The sequence below is a fragment of the Camelus bactrianus genome, chromosome 13, assembly GCF_048773025.1.
Source record: "Camelus bactrianus isolate YW-2024 breed Bactrian camel chromosome 13, ASM4877302v1, whole genome shotgun sequence".
Taxonomy (NCBI): domain Eukaryota; kingdom Metazoa; phylum Chordata; class Mammalia; order Artiodactyla; family Camelidae; genus Camelus; species Camelus bactrianus.
This window is the reverse complement of record NC_133551.1, coordinates 68,071,508-68,094,399: the sequence shown is the minus strand read 5'-3', so window position 1 is coordinate 68,094,399 and position 22,892 is coordinate 68,071,508. Positions and strand designations below refer to the sequence as shown.

Here is a 22,892-nt window from a genome sequence, read left to right as displayed (position 1 = left end):
GAAATGAAAACAAACGCTTATAGGTGATGGGACAGCCCTCCTTGGAATACTCTACAGCCATAAAAAGGGATCAGGATGCTTTTTTTACAATAGGAAAGGAAGAACTTCTCTCTGATTTGTAGTACAAAGTGAACACAGTGAGGTGTGGAATACTATGTCACCTAGACTCCCATTTATGTAAAAGTAAGAAGAACGAGGGGAGGATATATGTTCGTGTTTGCTTGATCACGTGTAACATTTGCTTGAAGAGACAGAAGAACCTGATGCCGCTGGCTGGCTCCATGTAAGGGAACTGAGTGGGTGAGAGACAGAGGGAGGGAGATTGTGTTGCAAGCCCCTTTTGAACTTGGACCCGTGTGAATGCGATACCTATTTGAAAATAACCATGACTCACACTTAAAATATAAAATGAACAGTTTTCAGGTGAGCTGGTAAGGCCCTTGGGCTGGAGCAGATGTTCTGATTTCTTCACTCAGTGGGCTTGGCAGAGATGGGGAGCAGCTAGTGACCTCAGCTCAGTGGGTCTCTTCCATTCATTCATTCCACCAATACCTGCCAGACCTCTGCTTGAAGCTGGTAACACAGCTGTGGACAAGGATCCCTTAATCACATGAAAGAGGGGATGCAGATTCCTGGACCACATCCCAGACCAATCAGGATCAGGAATTTGCAACTTTTAACAAGCCCCAGATCCTGGATCATATTTGCAACCACCAGAGCACTGAGAACCAGGGGTCCAGCATTTTGTACCTTACCTAGTCAATCTCCAGAAAACATACACCTTAGAATTGAGGTCCCAGAGCTAGAGATGTTGCCACGTGCCCCTATCCTGACCACAGCCCCACGCACCGCCTGCAGATAATTGCTTCTGACAACTTCCAGCTGAGTCAATCCTCCAGGGCCGGGTTGACCAGTCCCAAGCACCAGCTTCCCAGATCCCCTCTCTGCTCCCAGCTGGAGAACAGAGACCTAGGCAGCCAGCCTCAGCCTCCTCAGGTCTGCAGGCACCAGCTGCTTAATAATAGGGATGCACGGACTCTAACCCCAGCTGCTTCTCCCCAGCATCCTCCTCTGCATCTCTGCTCCTACCAGCAAGCCTCCTGGAGAAAATCAGTTACATTTGGGCAGCTACTCAAGCCTCCTTAACAAGGGGGCGGGCTGGAGATGCCCTGAGCCCATAAGAGGGGAGGGAGATGGGGCGTCCCAGAATCATCTGAGGCCACTGTGTTGACTGAGGGCTGCTGCTGTGCAGGTCTGGGGGTGGTCAGCTTGGAAGGCTGTGCCATGTCCTTCCGGAGCCTTGTCCATCTCTCCCTGGACAGTCCTGCTCATGCCATTTGTGTGGTGGGCATGGAAATCTGCTTAGATCTCAGTGGGTGAGGAGCTGGGGGCTCTGCCAGGCTGGCTGGGGGCAGGTCTGGGCAGGGAGGCTGGTGCCTGGCTCCCTTCCTAGGGCTGCCCCTGGACTATGTGCAAGTCGGGGGTTACCTCCATCTTCTGTATCTTCCCCCACCGTCCTGCCTCATCTCAGAGAGCCTAGTTTGGGTCTTTAAGGGCTTCCCAGTCCTGATGCTGTGGGATTTGGACCTAAATTTGGCTTCTGCCTCTCATGGTCCATGGGGACTTAGAAGCAAGTGCCTTGCCTTCTCTCGGTCCCCTTACCTGTGAAATGGGGGTGAGATTTGCTCTCAAGGCAGACATGAGGATTAAGTGAAGGAGGCCCCTGTAGATTGAACCATCAGTGGGGAGGTAAGGACTTGCTCACAAGGAGCCACGTCTTCCCCCTACGTCACAGCTCAGATGTTCCAAGTCCCAGGCCATGTTTTTCACCTATGGGGATCCCTTTTGGTTCAGACAAATGGTTTTCCCCTTCTTGGGATTTGGGAGCTTATAAATAAGATGTAGCTTGGTAATTTCTAGAGCATCGGTGGGAGAGTGTGGTCTGGGCTGGAGCTTGGAGGGAGGACACGGGGGTCCTTGCAGCAGGGCATGTAAGAGTAAGGCTGAAGTTGCAAGGACCCCCAAAACTGCCCTGACTATAAGTAAGGGTGCTTCAGCACCTGAGAGGAGAGATGATGGGGGGCAGTCCCCTATCATGCCAACTGCACTCAAGGCTGAGAAGGTAAGGTTCTCATGCCCTAAATTCTATCTCCTTGTCGGCAAACCAGGTGTGCCCCGCCCAGCTGTGAGTCCTTCACCATCAGTGGCTCTCTGGGCGTTCTGGTCGACATCCACAATACAGTCCCAGGAAAGGCCAAGGAGGAGGCTGCCATGGCCCGGTGGCCCCTGTCTCATCCCGTGGACGTGCTGGTAAAGATGACATCCCCCAGCTCTGCCATCAATGAGGAAAAGGTAGGTCTTGGGGGAAGGTGAGGGGGACTCTCCCAGGGAAGGAGCTGACACTCTGGGGGCCTCCCTCCTGACCACTGGCGTTTCCCAAGCCCTGAGTCTGTGAGAAATCCAGTGCCAAATGTTTTGCATGTCTGTTCTTATTCAGTGCTTGCGACAAACCTGTGATGGGGGCACACCATGACCCCATATTACAGACAAAGATACGGGGTTCTGAGTCAGGGAAGGGCTCTGACCAAGCCAGTAATCTGCAGAACAGGGATTTAAGCTCAGGTATGTGTGTCTCTGAATGTGCTTCAACCACGACACTAGCTTCCAGATTTGCTGCTTTTGAAGTCTGGTTTGAAAGGTTTCGGCAACAGAACTCAAATGGGCCTTTTGGCTAAGGCTGGTCCTCCGACGAGGAGGTCTTAATAAAACCGAAGAGCTACCATGTGTTAAATGCTGAGGACTAGGTATCTTGAGTCACATCTCAGGAGGCTTGCTTTACCTCCTTTTACATACGAGGAAATAGAGGCACAGAGACCTGTCTGAACCTAAACAGTGTAACCAGTGTGGGACAGATCCAGCACCTGAGCCCAAGTCTGGGCCCTTCCTCCTGGGCAAGCTGTCTCCCTAACAGGGCACTGGGGTCGGGGGAGGTAGATACCCACCTGGTAGAACAGGCTCGTCAGGTCAGGCGCTGGTGATTAGAACCACTCAGTACCCAGGCCACACCCCCTGCCAATCAAATCAACCTCTCTGGGTGGGACCCCGGCTTCTGGAGTTCACAGCTCCCCAGGTGACTCCAATGTGAAGCTGAGGGTGAGAACAGCTGAGGAAGCCCATTCAGGACCAGGGGGCTTGTGTCAGCAGAACCTGCTGGTAGTTAGAGGGTTAAGCTGGGATGACGGGGCGGTGGCGGGTGAGGACACATCCCATTCGACACTCTGTGCCAAGGGCAGGCAATTCCCTAAGAGGCAGGAAGTCTACTTAGATAAGACTGAGCATCTCACAGATAAAGATGAAGGCTGTGATGGGTCCCAGCTGAGCCCAGAGGACCTGAGGCGCTTTCTCTGCCCAGGGCTCAGCCTCCAGCACCATCGAGAGTGAGATGCTTACTCCTGGCCGCAGCTAATGGCTAGTTTCCTGGTTTACGATGAAGGCCTGTGGTCAAGGCCAGTGGCTGAAGGGCAGGTCTTTGCCTAAAGTATAAAGGGTCCTTGGAGGCAGAGGTTGGTGTGGGACGCAGGAAAGACTGAGTTCCCATTCCAGTCCCCACCCAGGTGTCCCACTTTCTTTTGAACAGCTTAACCCATTGGAGGCCCCACATCTCACGGCTCATCTCAGGGGGGCAACAGGTGGGATCCTCGGAGGGCAGGTGTAGTGGGAAAGACATGTAGCAGAACTTAAGTCTTGACCTCTAAAGCTGGACAGCCCCGACCATAAATCCTATGCTGTGCTTTTTTCTGGCTGAATGATTTAGTCCCTCGATCTCTCTGCCCTTGGGAGTATAGCCCACCTGGGTGGGGGGTTGTGGAGCCTCAGTGTGGAAATGCTTGGAGGGTCACGGAAGGCTGTACACAAGGGTTATTACAGTCCATGGTCCTGTACTGGCTCTCAGCGAGATGCTGGATGCTCAAAAGGTGAAATGTGAGACCAAGGTCAAATGGCCAGAATTGGGGACATGTCCTGGGGCCCTGCTCCTACCCTCCAGTGCTCCCATGGGTTCTGGGTGCTGTCTCCGCAGATTTTGGTCTCCTACTACCAGTGCAATGAGAAAGTGCCCGTGGCCACGGCTCTGCTCTACCTGACTGGCATTGGTGAGTGCAGCTCCCATCCCTGGAGACGGGGGGTGGGCTTTGCCAAGGCAAGAGGAGCTGAAGGGAGCTCTACCTGGACCAAGATGCCTCTGGTGGGTCCCGTGGATTCACTCAGTACCCACTCCCACGGTCCTGCAAAGCTCGGTCACCTCTCTGCCATGCTCGCCACTGACCTCATTCCAAGAGGCAATCAGAACGACCACGTGTTCACATCACCCACCTACCCGTGTCCGGGTCCTACATTCTGCTTCCTCTGTTACAATGGATGACACATCTGATCCCAAGTTAATCTTATCATACCAGACTCTTTTCCCTCTCACTTGTTCAAGAACATTCCTTCAGCAATTCTTACTGATGTAGGAATCCACTACCCCTCCCCCTCCTCTTTTAGATTGTTCCAGAACAAACTATAACATCTATTCCCTTAATAGGAACAAGCTGTAATGTCTATTCTCTTAAGGGACAAGATAGAATATCATTTTTTAAACTATATATATTCTTTTTCGGATTCTTTTCCATTATAGGTTATTACAAGATACTGAATATAGTTCCCTGTGCTCTACAGTAGGTCCTTGTTTATTTTAAATATAGTAGCATATCTGCTAATCCCAAACTCCTGATTTATCCCTCCCCATCCCTTCCCCTTTGGGAACCGTAAATTTGTTTTCTATGTTTGTGAGTCTGTTTCTGTTTTGTAAGTCCATTTGTATCATTGTTTTTAGATTCCATATAAGTGTATCATATATTTGTCTTTCTCTGACTTACTTCATTTAATATGAATCTCTAGGTCCAACCATGTTGCTGCAAATGGCATTATTTCATTCTTTTTAATGACTAATATTCCATTACGTATAATATACCACAACTTCTTTATCCAGTCATCCGTCGATGGACATTTAGGTTGTTTCCCTGTCTTGGTTATTGTAAATAGTGCTGCTATGAACATTGGGGTGCATGTATGTTACAATGTATTCATAGACCTACTTCTATATTGTCTTCAAACTCAACTCCCCACCCTCTTCTTTAAAAAATTTTTGGGGGGGTAGTTAGGTTTTTATTTATTTATGAATACCTGGGCCTCCCCAGGCTGGCTCACGAGAAGCCCTCTGCCTCTGATGCACATTCTTCTGCTGAGCCAGCAGCATGCCCCAAAGGCTGGAGGGCCCTGATGCCAGCCTTGGGCAGCCCTGGGGCCATACCTCCAAGGCTGCATCTGCAGGTCTAGGTGGCCGAGACCTTCCCCTCCTGTTGCAGAGATCTCCCTGGACGTGGATATCTACCGCAGCGGGCACGTCGAGATGGCAAGTGACAAACAGGCCAAGGTGAGGCTGCCAGGGGCAGGGAGCAGAGAGGGCCAGGGACCCAGGAGCCAGAATCTGGCCCACGGACTCCACTTGGCCTTCATAGTGTCTCTTAAGTCAAACTGCTGCAATACAGATCAGAACAAATGATGTCCATTTCTAGCTTTTTAAAAAAACAAAACAAAACTAGAATGTCTGGTGGTACCCAGCTCGCATCCTAGCTTAGTGGTGTAGCCAACTAGACCAGAGGATCAGCTGCCCCCATTCTGATGGGTATATGTCTCCTCCGGTTTGCCGCAGACCCTGCCCACCCCAGCACTGAGGCAAGATAGGAAACTGTAACCCACATGTAGAGATCCCTTCCTCTTGGCCTGCTTACCTGATGGTACCGTCCTGTTCCTGTAGGCACTTGAGTTGGTGAACTCTGATCTAAAGCTCTCTGTCGGTCTGGAGAAAGGCTTGACTCTGCCCCTGACGTGGGGAAGCAGAGGACCTACCTGGCTTCCGGCTGAACCAACACTCCTGTCTTCTTTACAGAAAAACTGGGTCTGGGGCCCCAGTGGCTGGGGTGCCATTCTGCTTGTGAACTGTAGCCCTGCCGACATGGGCCAGCTCGTGGACAAGAAGAGCGGGAACGTGCTCTTTATGGAGGGTGAGAACAGGCCGCCGACCAGGGAGCATCACCCCCTTTCCTCCCTGGGCTCCGCCTCCCCTGGGGCTTCATGGCCCCAACCCTCAGCAAACCCTGATTCCAGGCTGATGTCCCTGCCCTGGGCCCATCCAGTCTCTGGTCAATGGCTTGAGGGCTTGAAGCTTGCAACTGGAAAGAAAGGGGGCCACTTGGCCCCATGGCAAGAGCACTGGCTCTGATATCAGATAACAAACTTACTTCCTGGCCATGCACTTGAGTGTCTTAACTTCCCTGGTCTTGTTTTGCCATCTGTAAAATGGGGATGATACAGTCAGCCTTGTAGGTGGTTGAAGATAAAATGAAGACACGAGAGGGGTAGGCGAGACCCTTCCTAAAAACTGTCTCATAGCCTGAGGGTGAGGACCCTGACTGTCCTACCAAAAGCCCTCTGGGATCTGGTCCTGACTTGTGGTTGGGACCTAGGTTCCAGGTCTCAGTGGTAGAACGGGATGTCCTGGCTCACACCAAAACTGGAGGGGAACTCTCACTGAACTGACCGTGCCAGGCCCTGTTCTAGGTGTTGGTGGGGGGACCATCTACTCCTTACAACTGATGGGGTAAATGCCAGCCACACTCAGAGTGGGGCCCCGGGGATGGCAACTTGCCTGTGGCCAGGCGGGGAGCAAGTAATAGACGTTATGTAGGCCTGGACCAGAGCGGGAGGCAGAGGGTCCTCGGTGCTCCAGTATACAAGCCCCCAGCCCAGCTGCTCCCTCCATCCATGGAGCACTGGCTTCCAGAAGGCCCTGAACTTTATCCTTGTCTTTTGCTCAGAAATAAAGGGTCTGTCCCAGATGACACTGAAAGTTGAGGGGCCCAGCTGCGTTTTAAAGAAATACCGGCTGGTTCTCCACACCTCCAAGGAAGAGTCGGAGAAGGCGAGAGTCTACCGGCCAAAAAGTGAGTGCTTTTCAGCGGGCCAGGGCGAGTTGTGGCCACATCTACTCCGGGCAGGGTCTCTGTCAGAAGCCTGCTGGGGACCCAGAGCTGCAGGGCAGGTTCTGTTATGGCCGGACTTGTGTCCCTGGGATTCTCTGGCTGCTCCTTCACCATAGGCTAAGTCTGTACACGTGGGTGAGTCACTGTGCCTCCAAAGCACTTCCCCAGTGGGGGCCAGGATAGGTCCCGCCTGCAGGATTTTCATAGCTGGAAGAGGAGCGATGGGTGTTAGCTGAAATGGTAGCTGTTGCCCCATAGAGATTAGAGACTGTCTTCTCCCCAGTCTTCCTGCCGTGCAAATCCATGCTTTTTCCTTTTAACTGAAACATGGTTGATTTACAATGTTGTGTTAGTTGCTGGTGTACAGCAAAGTGATTCAGTTACACTTATTCTTTTTCATTATAGGTTATTCTAAGATATTGAATATAGTTCCCTGTGCTCTACAGTAGGACCTAGTTGTTTATTTTATATACAATAGTTTGTATCCACTAATCCCAGACTCCTAATTTATCCCTCTCTCCCTTTGCCCTTTGGCAACCACAGTTTGTTTTCTATGTCTGAGTCTGTTTGTTTTGTAAATAAGCTCATTTATGTCATTTTTTTTTTAAGATTTCAAATACCATATGATATCAATTATTTTTGTCTTTCTTGGTCTGACTTCACTTAGTATGATCTCTAGGTCCACCCCTGTTGCTGCAAATAGCATTATTTCATTCTTTTTTATGGCTGAGTAATATTCCATTGTATATATGTACCACATCTTCTTTATCCATTCATCTGTTGATGGATGTTTAGGTTGCTTCCACGTCTTGGCTAATGTAAATAGTGCTGCTGGGAACATTGGGGCGCATGTATCTCTTCGAATTAGTTTTCCCCAGATATGTGCCCAGGAGTGGGATTGCTGGATCATATGGAAACTATTTTTAGTTTTTTAAGGAACCTCTATAGTGTTCTCCATAGTGGCTGCACCAAACTACACTCCCACCAGCAGTGTAGGAGTGTTCTCTCTTCTCTCCAGCATTTTTCGTTTGTGGACATTTTAATCATAGCCATTCTGATCAGTGTGAGGTGATACCTCATTGTAGTTTTGATTTGCATTTCTCTGATAATTAGTGATACTGAGCATCTTTTCATGTGCCTATTTGCCTTTGTACAAATCCATCTATTCCTTAACCAGGACTCCACTACGTTAGGTTTCTAGAATTTAGGGTCCAGGAAGCCAGAGCCGCAGCTATGCCAGCCTGTCCGTCCAGGCACCACACCACAGCCCTTTACCTGGCAGGCAGGCGGCTTGTCTCTGTTCTACAGATGAAGGCACAGAGGGCTGCTTGTTTAGAAAGGGAACATGTCTGATGCCAGCAAAATGCCCTTGAACAAACCTAAACAGATTTGGTATTCAGTGCCTCAGAGTTGAGATTTAACCCTTTACTATCTCCCTTTTTTTTTTAAAACTACTTTTTGAGGGAGGGTAATTAGGTTTATTTTATTTTTGGAGGAGGTACTGGGGACTGAAACCAGGACCTCGTGCATGCTAAGCATGAGCTCTACCACTGAGCTATATCACCACCCCCTCGCCCCACTACCTCCTTTTCAAAAGCCAGCTGCTTCAGCTGGGCAACTGGGGAGCCCTGTGATTTATAATGGACCTTCTCTGTCTCCAGGATGGGAGGGCACATCTTAGCTACTTTTCATCCACACTCAGAGGCCTCGGCTCCAAGTCTTCGCTCCGTCTCTTCCGCAGACCATAGGTCACAGCTGGACTTGGAAGTGACCTGGGTCTAGCAGAAAAGGCAGCCCAGGCTGTATGTGGTCCTTCTACAGGCAGGCTAGAAGTGAGCCCTAACAACCACGGGTCTAGGCCCGGTTCGGGCCATGAGGATGGCTCTGGCCCCACGAAGCCCACCACGTCCAGGCAGCTCTAGGTGGGCTGGGCTGGGTGGTCCTTGGAGCATGTTCAGGAGTCCAGCGATCTGTGTACCTGCTCAGGATTCTGTACTTCGAGCTACCTACCTGCCTTTAACTTAAGAGTATTCAAAAACCTAGGGCAGGGAAACAGCACACTGCATTAACACGTCTTCCAGGTCATTCTGAAGTGACCTGAAGTTTGAGAGCCACTAGTCTAAAAAGATATAGCATAGGAGTTTAAGAAGTTTCAGAGAAATTGAAAGGGCCTAAGGTTCTAGAAACAAAAGGAACATAGTGATGAACTGTGGCCAGTGCTATTAAGATACTAAGATGCTGCATCAATGGGAAAGTCTCAGTTTTCAAAGCCAATCATTAGTGACCTTGATAAGAACAGTGGGGATTTAAAAGAAAAAAAAAACCTAGAAGTGAAATGGGCAGCAGGCACAGTGAATATAGACCAGGGAAGGAACCTAACATAGAGGGAACCACTGGAGGCAATGACTGGGTGGGGGCTGGCGTGGGGGAGGCGGTATCTGAAGACGGTGGAACACAGCACGTCTGTGTGCAGACAGGACTGATCCCACGGAGGTGGGGAGACTTAGGGAAATTGTAGAAACAAGTACATCAGGCTGAGAAGGGAACACGAGCAGTGTTCATGGACACAAAATGGTGCTTCTGTGTAGTGTCGAGGCCCCTCTCTGAGGCTGGATCATATCCTGAAAGGTCTTTCAGAGTGGTGGCTTCTTGAGGCCAGAGTTGAGGTCTTGGTGTGGGAGCTGACCGTGTGTGCAGGGAGGGGTTGAGTGATGGATCTTGGAAGGTGAGGAGGGTGGAAAGGAGTGAGGGTGAAGGGTGGGAACTGGCAGTAAAGAAAGTTTGGGGCTGAGAGCTCAGATGAGCTGAAAAGGCTGGGAGAAGATGTCAGATCTGTTTGGAGGTGGTGTCGGGGCCATGAGCCTTGACTTTGGTGTCTGAGATGGTGCAGAACTTGAGTTTACTGAAGTCAGGTCGAAGAAGAGACTGGATGGTCTGGTCTATGGTGTCAGTGGTAATGACTACACTAGCGGTGGAGACAAGCCAGTGCTAGAACAATCCACGGAGGATGGCAGGGGTGGCAGTCAGGGACAGCGGGGAAGGGGGCAGGTGGCAGTATTTTCAGGTATTATTACCTGGGAGCACGCCCTTCCAAGGGATTAGGATTCTTGAAGAAGAAATGGTCTAGAAGTGCCAGCAAAGGTCAGAAGGTACCTGCCACACCTCCAGGCGCAGTGGTTCCTGGAAGGCAAGAGGAAGGAACATAGTTCAAAGAAGTGTTGGCTCTGGGCCCTGGGGCTCCAGCTCTGGAAGAAGAGGCACGTTACCTACTCCAAAAGCCTAGAGCAGGTGGACAGATGGCCGAGGACCAAGCAGGGGCTGAGGGAGTGGAGGCAGGGAGAGTTTAGAGAAGCCCAGCTGAGCAGTGAGTGGGAGCAAGGCCAGCCTGTGAGGCTGACAGCAGGAAGGGCCTTCTAAAGGACACCGTGTTATGGCCGGGTCCTAGGGCTTCAGGCCACCTTTTCCACATAGCGGCAGATGATCATTCCAGCACCTTCCCTAAAGGGTGGTGAGGATTCAAATGAATCTGTTGCCACAGTTGCTGGCTTGTAATAAATCCACAAGGAACCTTTAGCTGTGCTTGAGAACAAGCAAGCAGAGATTTGAGAAGGCCCCCAGCAGCTGGAGAGAGCCCAGGTGGTGGCCAACCATGACCCAGTGCATGTGGTTGGGAACCTCGCAGCCCACCTGCTGAGAACCCTGGGCTGGGGGCCTATGGAGATGCGGGTGGAGTTGTCAGGTCTCGCCCCCCTCGAGGCCTGGCTCAGCAAGGAAGCCTCCGGGCGGACTAGCAGCAGGGCGCCACACGGGTTCTCCCCCAGCTCTGGGGCTGTCCAGCCGGCCCAGCCAGACCAAGGGCAAGCCTGTGGCCAGCGCTTGTGAGGAGGGTCTTCTGCAGAACTGCCTGTCACTCAAGGCTGCCTGGGGAGGGGCAGCCCCACTCAGGTGGTTGCTGTGTTACAATCCAGAGCAGGAGGCCAGTGAACCAGGCCAGGGCCCAGGCTTGTATCAGACTTTTCCGACGAGGCTGCCAAGCCCACCTTTGTACACAGTATCTCACCTTTAAGATTCAGGACATTCTCCCCAAAACTGGTCAAAGCCCAGAACCCTCCACTGATTCATCACCCCTTGAAGGCTGGCGTTTTACCTGCGTCACAGCTCCTGACACAGAATAGGTGAGTAACTGGCCCTGGTTTGTGAACAAAGACCTGTTGTCCACTAAGCCTGAAACACCAGAGACGCAGGGACCAGAAAGGCAGCTTGGCCCCCGCTCTCCTGGGGCTCCGGGCCTGGCTTCCGACCTGAGGAACGTGCCATCAGATGTGGTGACAGGCACTGGGCTCCTTCAGCAGCCGGTCTGTCCTTCTCTCCTTCCTAGAAGACAGCTCCAGCTCCTTCGAGCTGGTGCTGGGGCCTGACTGGCATACCTATACGTTTGCCCCCCTCGAAAAGAACTTGATGGAAACTTTCTACATTGAAGCCGTGGAGTTCCCATCCGCCAGCTTCTCGGGCTTGATTTCCTACTCGGTCTCCCTGGTGGAAGAGTCTCAAGACCTGGTACGTCCCCGGGGGGGCACAGGGCCCTCAGAGGAGGCAGGAAATTGGGGCTGCGTGAGTGGAGCTAGGGTGTCAGGCCACCTTCGGGAGAGTGCGCTGCAGAGGACGGGGAGGGCCCGGGGTGTGCTGGGCTGAGCAGCTGCAGGCCCTGGGGTGAGGGGTGGGGTAGGGACGGGAGACGTGGAACCAGGTCACCAGCAGGACCCCATCTTGTATCGCAGTTAATTCCAGAGACCCTGCTGTACAAAGACACGGTGGTGTTCCGGGTAGCTCCTTGCATTTTCATTCCCACCACTCAGATGCCTCTAGAGGTTTACCTGTGCAGGTAAGAAACCCTCCAGCTGCCAGTGCGGGTCACTTCCATAACCGCTGCGTCATCCTGTTGGTCGGTGGGGCCAGGTGGGTAGAGATGATTAGACTTCTCACCAGGAAGGTGACGTCCTTCCACCCGAGCCGCCTGGTCCCACCCCCAAGACAGTCATCCGATGATGCTCGTCTGAATACTTAACACTTCCAGGGCTAGGGCTGGAGCAGTGGACAGACAGTCCCCCTCTGTTCTTATGGGGAGACGCAAACAGCATGGTTTCAGGTAGAATCAAGCGCTAGAAAGCTGGGAAAAAGGATGGAGTGGTAAGGATGAGACTTTTCCAGGGACAGCAAGGAGGCCTGCTGACCAGGAGGAGCGGGGCAGAGGGAGGGACGACAGGGCCTGGGTAAGCTGGGCCTCGTGGACTCGGTATGTTTGGGCACAGCCTCCGGGGCTGTAACAGACCCCCAAACCCAGTGGTTTGAAGTTTACCTTCTCCCACCCAGATGCCTACAGTGGCAATCAGGGGCTCTGGTTCCTTCAGTCTGGGGATAACGCTTTCCCCTGGGGCCACAGCCTCATGTTGACAATGGAGGCTGAGGTCGGGGAGTCTCAAGGCTCGGCCCCACCCCCAGGAAAGGGGAGGAGCCAAAGTCTGGGCAAAGCTGCCCATTTGTTGTGGCTGGGGTCTGGGGTCTGTTAGTCTCCTGAATGGCCGAGGGCCTGAAGAGGTACGGGCCACAACAACAGCAGGGAAGCCAGGATGGGTCTCTGGCTCTGCGGCTGCAGAAGGGGAGAAAAGATCCTGGCAGGTAAAACCCACGGGAAACCATCAAGGGTTCTGTCTGTACAAGCACTCTGGCCTTGCGGAAAACCAGGGGTACACATAAAAGGCAGAAAGCAGTTCAGCTCTTATAATAGTGTGGGCCAGATGCAGCAGCGTCTTGGGCTGGCGTGGCAGGAGCACAGTGGTGAGATTCAGGATTGCTTGGAAGGTAGAGGGCCGGACCCCCCAACCCTGCCTCACCTGCAAGGTTAGCTGATGCATGAGGTGCAAAAACCAAGCGTGCCCCCTGGGTTTGGGGTCTGTAACAAGATGGTGATGTCTGGGGTCAGGGAAATCAGTGCTTTGGTTCTGGTGACTTAAAGTTGAAGACATCCAGGAGCTTTCTAAGTATCTGGAGTCCAAGGGAAAGTCTGGCAGCTGGCGATGAGTTGGGCACCCCTGGCAAGTGGAGAGGGTTCAGAGGCACAGGCCTGGCTGAGTTCATGGCAGGAGGGAGTGTATTCTGGGAAGATGCTTGAGAAGTGAGCTCTGGAGCAATCCAACACTTGTCTCCAGACAAGACACTAGCAAAGAAGCCTGAGAAGGAAGAGGGAGTTCAGATCAAAACCAGGAGAGCAGAGACCTAGAGGTTAAGAGCAGGTGATACCAGGTAAGGGGCCAACCATGTGAAACTCCGAGAGGAAACGAGTAAGATACCCATTGGATTTCGCAAGATGGAGGTCGCTGTGCAGAAAGTGATCCCAAGGGGTGGGTTTGAAAGTTTGACCTGGCTGCACTGAGGGAAGAAAAATGGCTCTTCCATGGGAGGGCTGCTAGGGAAGTAGGGTCCACGGAGGGACACCAGATTTCAGAATGAGATGGTAAAAGGGAAGAGCTTGAGGGATTTTGCTGATAATAGATATCCAGATACCATATTTTATCTTTTGTATCTGAAGACAGAAGTTCACTCACAGGAGTCATCTGCTAAAACTGATTTTTCTAAGACTCTCCCACAGTGGTGGCATTCAGGCATGGCTTGATCCAGCTTAGCCACAGATGGCCCATAAGACTGGGGCTACATTCCTTTCCCCCAACACACATGTCAGACTGTTCCAGACCTCATCAGGCTGGGGCTACATTCCTTCCCCCAACACACATGTCAGACTGTTCCAGACCTCATCAGGCTGGTCAGTTCCCTGTAGTCTTGTCTGTGTAGACTCAAGAAATAGGTTCTTTGGAAGAATAGCATAGAATAGCAGTTCAAGTTCTTTTGGACCTAGAACTAGACAAGAACCTGAATTTTGACACTCCCAGTGGTGACGTTGCTGGCATTCAACTCATGAGGACTGTTTATAAAATGGGAGACCTTAACGTCAGCCTCAGACATCACTATTCATCTCCAACAAGAAATGAAAGGCCACTGTGGACCATAAGCCTGGTGCTGTGCATGATGGCACTAAGACCTTGGGGTTCAAGACCCACCCCCTGCCACCTATATGAATAGGACAACCTCATTAGCCATCTCAAGGGGGCACTCAGCTTCTTGGGGAGAAAAATACAACCCTTTCAGGGAGAGAAAAGCCCTCTGGGTAGACTGAGGCAGGAGAGCCTGGGGTGGTTCCTAGGTTGCCTGGGCAGGGGTAGACTGTCACTGCAGAGGAGGCTATGAGCAGGGTCCTAGGCCACCAGAGCAGAGACGGACATTAGCGATTCTTGACCTGACTCTGCCGTGAGCTAAATCGAGTCATACTGGCAAGACACACCCGGAGCTACCAGCTGGTGCTCCATGAGGTGGGGGGACAGCAGCTCTGCTGACCTCACAGGTGGGGGCCCCCTTCCCCTGGGACAGCGAGGTCACCACCAGTGGGGGAGCCTCGAAAGTCTTCCCAGAGCCGGCTTCTCTCCCGTGGCAGAGAGCTGCAGGTCCAGGGGTTTGTGAACACGGTGACGTTGCTGAGTGAGAGGAGTAACAGCCAGGTGGCATCCGTCTACGAGGACCCCAACCGCCTGGGCAGGTGGCTCCAGGTAACGGGGGAGGGGTGGGGGAGACACCACGGGCGGCACATACAGACTTCACCAGCTTACATTTAACCTTCTGGTGAAGCTGAGAATGACCAGAGGCATCTTTGTTCTTAGGATCTCAGTGGGGGCTGAGATGAAATGACCTTCTAAGTCACAGCCACTAGGGGGTAAAGCTTAGAGTCCAACTTCCTCCCGTTCCGGAATGTACGTGTTCAAGAGGACAGAATACCTAACCCTGAGCCCCAGACATGTGAGGGTCTGATGCTGACAGCTCCAGGCTGGCAGAGCCAGGGCACTGCCCCAGGATCCAGCCCAACCCTGGCAGAGCAGGAATTCTTGAGCCCAATCTTTTGAGGTCTGGCGCTCTATTCTCTGCAAATAATGAGCACCCTTCTAAGTCCTAGAGATGAAAGAGACTGGGACAGATACTGCTCCTGCTCCTACAGTAATAGAACTCTAAGTGCTGTGAAAGCAAGAAAGTGAGATGACCTAGTGAGTTACTAGAGCAAACGCTAGGTGACTGGGGTAGTCAGGGAAATTGTCCAACTCAGGAAACAAGGAGCTGGCCATGCAAAGGTTGTGGCTGTGGGGTGGCATGGAAGTAGGAACCCTTCGGGCACAGGACCAGCGGACTGAAGATCGTCATGTAGGGGTGGGCTTGGAGGATTTGAGGAACAGGAGGGCTCGTGTGGCCAGATCAGAGTGAACAAACGTCAAAGGTAAGAGCTAAACTATGTATCAGGGACCTTGTTAAGCCAAGGTAAGGAAGAGAAGGAAAAAATCCAAAGCAAAATGAGATGCTATTAAATGGTATGAATCTGGGGAGTCGAACGTTCTGACTTAGGTTTTAAAAAGACTTTCTGGGTAGGGGTGGGGGGATAAATTAGGAGTTTGGAATTAGCAGATACAAACTATTATATACAGAACAGATAAACAACAAGGTCCTACTGTATAGCATGGGTGACTATATTCAATAGCCTGCAATAACCTATAACAAAAAAGAATAAATGTATGTATAACTGAATCACTATGCTATGTACCAGAATGGCCACGCTATACACCAGAAACTAAAACAACATTGCAAATTAAACAAAACAAAATTGCAATTAAAAAAAAAAACCCTCTGGCTGAGAAAGAGAGCCAGCTTTAGGAATGGGGGAGAATAGAAGGGATGCCGATTGGAGGGCCATGTAGGAGCATGGGGAAGAGGTGACCTTCGCCTAGGTGGCTTCCCCTGAATGGTACTAGAGATGTTTTGGAAATAAAGCCAACAAGGTTGGTCTCATGGATTGAGTTGCAGAAGATGAGGAAAAGAAGAATCTTCAGTGACTCATCAGGTTTTGAACCTGATGAATAGAAGGTCAGGGAATGCCCCCAAGAAAGAGGAATGACTGAGCAGGGTTTTGAGGGCTGAGCAGGAGTTGGCAGGAAGAAGGGGGCTCTCTCTGGAGGTGGCCCCTGTCCGGTGAGCACTGTGGCTGGAAAACTGGGGCAAGGAAAGTAGTTGATGACGCAGGAGCAACTCACACCTTGTTTCTCTGTCTCCTCCAGGATGAAATGGCCTTCTGTTACACCCAGGCTCCCCACAAGACTGTTTCCCTGGTCCTCGACACCCCTCGGGCCCTCAAGCTTGAAGATTTCCCCATGAAATATTCACTGGTGCGGGGCTCAGTTTGGCTGATCTGAATTCAGTCCAACTTCTCAAGCCTGGTGCCTGCCTAGAAGTGACGGATGCCGGGGTGGGGTAGGGCCCAGGCGGCCTCGGGGAACTGGGGGTGGGGGAGTCTACCTGAGAGTCTGGACTAGGGTAAAACTGAGGCTTAAGGCCCATCCCTCCTAACACCCCTGCCCCGGCTGGGTCTTCCTCCAGAGCCCGGGGATTGGCTACATAATCCAGCGCACCAAGGACCATAGGGTGGCCAGCATGGATTCCATTGGGAACCTGATGGTGTCCCCACCTGTCAAGGTCGAAGGGAAAGAGTACCCCCTAGGCAGGATCCTCATTGGCGGCAGTTTTTACCCCAGGTGAGGCAAGAGGCCAGGTGGCGGCCAAATGTCTTAAAATTGGAGGGACCCTGGTAGTTCTGCTGGGTGGACCTGATTCCCAGAGGACTCGGCAGGTCATCTGCTCTGGACCTTAAACGGTCATGTCAAGACATCTGTGTCTTCCAGTCACGTGGGAGACTGAGGTAGAAAAAGCTGATGAAGGACACATTTGGAGTGGTGATTTCAGGGTTTCAACTGAAACAGGAAAAATTTGGTTGGCAGTTGACAGGCTGTTCCTGCCACAGGATGTGTGGCTAGATTTCTTGGTGGCCATTAATCCAAATCCAGGAAATACTTGTGTCCCAGGGTTCAGTCTTTATCTAGAACGCCTTGGCTCAGTCATGAATTGAGCCACAGTTAGGGATTCTTAATAACCATCTATGGGCCAGTCAGTGGTTGGAGCGGCCAGTTACCTGAAGGTAGCTGGCACTCACCGAGGAGCTGGCAGCTCACCTGGGCCATGCCTGGCTTGAGAGCTGTTCTTTCCGTCTTCCCTTTAGCAAGGAGGGCCGGGACATGAGTAAGGCCCTCCGGGACTTCCTCTATGCCCAGCAAGTCCAAGCGCCGGTGGAACTCTTCTCCGACTGGCTGATGGCGGGTCACATCTGTGAGTTCATGTGCTTCATCCCCGCACAGTACAAGCAGGAGGGGAGAAAGGTTTGTGTTGGGGGCTGGAGAGGATGTCTCCCGCCCTCTTCTGGAGACTCCTGGAAGCTTCTGGAGGGGAAGCTAGCATCTGACTCCAGTTCCTTGTTTCCTAGGACTTCCGGTTACTCCTGGCTAGCCCCAGCTCCTGCTACAAACTGTTCAAGGAGAAACAGAAGGAGGGCTATGGAGACATGCCTCTGTTTGAAGAGGTTAGAAAAGATCAGCTCATTTCTAATGGTAAGAGGATCCTTCACAATAGAGCAGAGGCAGCCCCTTCTGACCCGGATGCCCTTTCTAGAGAGCCATTTCCGCTTGGTTCCTCCTGGTAGAAGGGATCTCAGGGAAGCATGAAAGCCTCACACGTGCTGTATGACAGCATCCCTAGAATATACGTGAAGGGGACCTTCATTAGCAAATAGACAGCTCCACGTGGCGGTGGGAGGGGGAGTAAGATACAAACCAGATGCTACCAACACTAGTGTCTGGACCTGTTCAGGGAGTGCTGGGTTCAGTACCTGGGCGTGGGGACTTCAGGGTCTCCTGGTCACCCTGAAGGAAGACATAAGTGGACAAGCACACATTGTGGAGCCTGGTGCCACACCAGTTTTCCTAAATCTTTGGGGGACCTAGAAAAGGAGTGGGAGTGTCAGAGTTCTCAAGAACCTCGCTACTCCAAGTGTGGCCCGAGCACCAGCACCACCTGGGAGCTGGTTAGAAATGCAGAATTTTGGGCCAACCTTTGGGGTGGGGCCCAGGATCACATGGTCCAGGAGTGCTCATGGAAGGTGACACTGAGCATGAGCCGCCTGTCACACACCACATGCTGAAGACCTGGTGCTAACTCAGTTGATGAACTGGGCAACTGAGGGATGAAGTTAACCTGGTCAAGACACAGGTGGGAGGCAGCCAGGTTGTACTGGTCAGAAGACACAGAGGTGCCCAGGTGAGAGGTGAGTGGAGGCTGACGTCACCTGCTAACCTGTCCCAGGCTGTCTCTCAAAGCCCATCAGAGGCTACTCCCCTCCTACCAGGGACTGAGTGGCTGGTTGTGGCAGAAGTCCTCCCTGGGCTTCCACGGACCCCAGATGTCGGTCCTCAGATGTGACATTTGACCTAGATGGGTCCCCAGAGCTGAGCTGGGCATCTACCATAGTCACTGGTCTGAGAAGACACCGGCTGGCTGTGCCCAGGGCGGGAGTGTGCCCGGCTCTGGACAACGCTGCCCGCTCCCTGGCCTGCAGGCCTGTCCGCCCTCTCCTTCTTTCTACAGGGAGGGAGGCCAGTACCATCAACCAACTTCTGGCTGATGAAAACATGAGAAAGCAGAACGACTATGTGGAGGTAGGGGCCAAGGATGTGGGGGACCTTCTCCAAAAGGCAGGGGGAGGCAATGGCAATCCCACCAGTGGGTCCCTGACTGAGCAACAGCTGGGACCCAGCATCACACACAGTACCTTAACTCTGGTCCTCAAAGTTACCCTCAGGTAAGAGCCATCTTGTCTACGAGGAGAGAAGGGCTCAGAGGAAAACCACCAACTTAAGCTGATGAGCTGGGGAACCAGGTCTGAACCGGAGTGTGACTCCCAAGTCATCTAGTGTGTGACCAGAAGCCAGTGCAGTGGCTCAGCATCCTCCCGGCAGAGGACCACCCCCAACCTGGCACACGCGTGCACACACACACGCACACACACACACACAACCAACCCACCACACACACACACACAACCAACCCACCACACACACACACACACACAACCAACCCACCACACACACACACACACAACCAACCCACCACACACACACACACACAACCAACCCACCACACACACACACACACACACAACCAACCCACCACACACACACACACACACACAACCAACCCACCACACACACACACACACAACCAACCCACCACACACACACACACACAACCAACCCACCACACACACACAACCAACCCGCCACACACACACACACACAACCAACCTGCCACACACACACACACAACCAACCCGCCACACACACACACACAAACAACTTCCCTAGGAAGCACTGAGCACCTGAGACTTGAACACACCAGGGCCTTCTCAACGCTTCCTGGATGAAGCAGCCCTTCGTCTCAGAATCACCCAGCACCTCGGCTCTCTTTCAACATGAATCACAGGCTGAGAAGCAGTTCCCAAAAAAAATCCAACCTGTAACAGGGAAGCCAGGGCCTGAAGAAGGGCAATGACGTGCCTGAGGTCACCTGGTCAGCCCAAGACCACTTGGCCCACCGAGTCCTCATGGTTCCTGGCCAAGGCGTGCATCATGCCCTGGCCTTGGCTGAAACTGGGGAGGCCCCCCAGCAGGGCAGTGCGGGCAGCGGCCAGGAGTGCAGTCAAAACAGCATGTCTGAGCCCTGGTGACACACACCCTGGGTGCGAGGTCGTGAGCCCTGTGTCAAGACCCACGAGATGGTTAGGAGTCGGGTATTAGCTGGTCTGAGCAGGGAAGTGCCCAGGGGTCCACGGCTCATGTCCCTTCCTAAGGAAGGAAGCGAGTGCCTGGTCTGAGGACTTATTCTTGCCCTGGCTCCCCACTCTGACCAGGACCGAGGGCCAAGGGGCCCCAAATGACAATAGAATTGGGGCCAGTAGCTGCCCTAGCCCTGATCAGCTGAGGGATCCTGGCCTCTTGAGACCAGGCCTTTTCTCTGAGCCCCTATTTCTGTGGGCTGGCCCGCCAAGCGCAGCTCCTGGCCCGCAGTCAGTGAAGAGAGGATGCAGCTGTCTCGTTACCCATGAGCTCACGCCCCTCCCGGCCCCTTCCTGCCCCTTCCTGCCCCTCAGAACTGCATTAATCTGAATCGTGACATCCTGAAAAGGGAGCTGGGCCTGGTGGAGAAGGACATCATCGACATCCCACAGCTCTTCTGCCTGGAGCAGCTCACCAACGTCCCCTCCAGTGAGCAGACCCAGAAGCTCTTCGCCAGGCCCTACTTCCCGGACCTGGTGAGGGGGCGAGCCAGGCGTCCCCGCGGTGGGGGCGGGGGCTGTCTGGCTTTCTTGATGTACATGGTGCTAGACTACAGGGGTGGGGGGTGGGCTGAGAGGAAGCGACATGAGAGCCCTCTGCCGTGCGGGAGGCCCCCTCCCAGAAGCAGGTGAGCAGGGCCCAGGCTGGGTCGGACCCCGGGCTAATCCCCACACTTAGGAGGTAGACGCGAGGCGGCCCACCTCAGACGGGGCGCTGCGCTTGGAGAGCTGAGGGTGGTAAGCCATCTGCGATGAGAGCACGGGCGAACTCCCTGATGGGGTCTTCCTGTCCACTCACCTGAGCCCCATTACTCAGAACTCAGAAGTTTTTAAACACCTATCTAGAGTAGGAATTGAGAATTTGGGTGTGGGTATGTAGGAGGCCCTTGTTACACTAAGTCTATTCCAAACATGGCCTACACCCAACCTTTCTCACAGTTGTGACCCATCATGTCAGCACTTGGAGTGAATTGAGACGCTTGGGCTCATCCATTCCTTGAACACTTGCAGACCTGTACTCTGAGCCGCAGGGACACAGGCCTTGCATTCATCCATCACACATGGTTATCTTTTCATTTTGTAAGTCCAGTGAGGCCCTCTGGGCCTGAAATGGAGCTGATCAGAGACCCTGGGATGGGAGTAGCTGTGGGTAGCGGTGGGAACAGCTCCTTGAGGGAGAGATGCTGGAGTTGAGATATGAAAAATGGACCTAAGTCCAATGACAGAGCTGGGGGTGGGAGCGCAGTGCAGTCAAAGTAGGCAAGATTATGGCCCAGACAAGACTAAAAGGCCAGGACAGGAGAAGGCAGCAGAGGAAGGAGCAGGGGAAGCTGGCAAAGCCAAGACTTCGGCCACGAAGGAGTTTGGTTGTGTTACTGAAACACATCAGGAGCCCTTGGAGGGCTAAGAAGTGGGTTGGAGTTTGCTCCAATTGCTGAGTGCCATCTGTCCAAGCACAGGCCTGGAGCAGGGGGCCCTGGACTTATTCCTGGTTCCACCCAGCCACATGGAGGCAGCTGTCTTCCCCTGCACTGAATCCAGTGACCTTCCTGATCTAGAAGAAGGATGGGGCCTTTCCTTCCCAGCTCTGCCCCCTGTTCATCCTGACACCTCTCTGACAGCTGCAGATAATCGTGATGGGCACAAACCTGGGCATCCCCAAGCCTTTCGGGCCCCGGATCAATGGCACCTGCTGCCTGGAGGAAAAGGTCTGCCAGCTGCTGGAGCCCCTGGGATTCCAATGCACCTTCATCGATGATTTCGACTGCTACTTGACTGAAATTGGAGACTTCTGCTCCTGTGCCAACATCCGCCGGGTGCCTTTTGCCTTCAAATGGTGGAGGATGGTGCCCTAGACCCCAGCCCCACGCCAGCATGAATGGTCCATGATCACCATTTAACAGCATCCAATTCTTGCCCTGTTCGGGGGCCCTGGAGAGTCAGGGTGCTACACCCCTCCCTCATCCTGTTCACCTGTCCCTCAGTATCCACTGGGGTGGTGATGCTGCCAGCTTGACTCCCTTGGAAAAAGATGGAAAAGTCTTCAGCTGAGAGGTTGCTGAATGTCCACTAAAGCTCTAGCCCTTCTGAATGCATTTTGGCAGTGGCCTCCTTGTTTCGGGGAAGGGGGTGAGTAACAGCTAAGGTCGGAAAGCAGGGCAGCTGGGACAGCTGTGGTCAAGCCGTCTCACTCGTGGGAGTGGGGGGCTGGGCTAATGTGGGGTTGGCGTCCTTCATCTTCGTCATCTTTGCCTGTGGGATATAATTAGGCTTAGATCAAACTCTCCAGTTTAAGCATCTGACTAGCTGGTTCTAGATGCTTGAGCAGAATGGGACAGAATCCAGGCTGGGGGGAGGGGGGAAGGACTCCCTCTGGGGACTGCTAGGAGCTGCAGGGGGCCGGCCCCCAAGGTGGGGGGGGATCCTGTGCCTTGAGGACAGCTGGCTTCAGCAGGGAGGCCCTGGGCTCCTTGGTTGGCAGGTGTAGCTTCAGAGACAGGAGTAGCTGGGACAGGCCTGCATAGACCCTTGTTGAGCCTGAAGTGTCCAGGGGAGAGGAACTGCCCCCTCTGGGACCCAAAGCTGCCTATTTCCATCTCTCTGCCCACCCTTATGTTAAGGGCACGTTAAGGGCACGAGAAAAGTAACCATCCTGAGGTTTAACCAGTGCTGCCCCACCCTACCCCTCCTCCTGCTGCTGGGAAGCTCCAAGCAGCGGAGGCACTTAGAATGGGGGCAGTCAGTGCCTGTGGGAGGTGTTGATCTAATAGCATAAAGCAGCACGCAGCCCAGAGGCTCCAAAAATGAGGACCGGTGTTGGAACATTGGTGGCTGGAGGCCTGGAGAAGCCTGGGAGCAAAGGCTGTCAACCTGGACAGAACAGACCTGGGGCCTCTGAACACGTGGCTGGCCTCCTGGTGCCCCCTGGTGGACAGCTCACCACACTG

The 22,892-nt window shown here is 53.0% G+C and overlaps 1 protein-coding gene across 1 annotated transcript; it reads left to right on the top strand.

Moving 5' to 3' along the window:
• The first annotated feature begins 1,266 nt into the window (after positions 1 to 1,266).
• PADI6 (peptidyl arginine deiminase 6) lies at positions 1,267 to 22,040 on the top strand. Its single transcript, XM_010957465.3, has 16 exons — positions 1,267 to 1,376; positions 2,169 to 2,352; positions 4,079 to 4,151; positions 5,406 to 5,473; positions 5,990 to 6,104; positions 6,918 to 7,043; positions 11,461 to 11,639; positions 11,861 to 11,964; positions 14,626 to 14,737; positions 16,286 to 16,393; positions 16,605 to 16,759; positions 17,281 to 17,437; positions 17,542 to 17,665; positions 18,699 to 18,769; positions 20,260 to 20,421; positions 21,567 to 22,040. The coding sequence occupies exons 1-16, from the start codon at positions 1,285 to 1,287 to the stop codon at positions 21,798 to 21,800; spliced, it is 2,064 nt and encodes a 687-aa protein (XP_010955767.2). The 5' UTR covers positions 1,267 to 1,284; the 3' UTR covers positions 21,801 to 22,040.
• The last annotated feature ends 852 nt before the right edge of the window (positions 22,041 to 22,892 follow it).

Coding starts and splice junctions, on each gene's coding strand:
- PADI6 (XM_010957465.3), top strand. CDS start 1,285: ATGTCCTTCCGGAGCCTTGTCCATCTCTCCCTGGACAGTCCTGCTCAT. Junction 16,394..16,604: donor TCCCCATGAAATATTCACTG/GTGCGGGGCTCA, acceptor GTCTTCCTCCAG/AGCCCGGGGATTGGCTACAT. Junction 16,760..17,280: donor GGCGGCAGTTTTTACCCCAG/GTGAGGCAAGAG, acceptor TCTTCCCTTTAG/CAAGGAGGGCCGGGACATGA.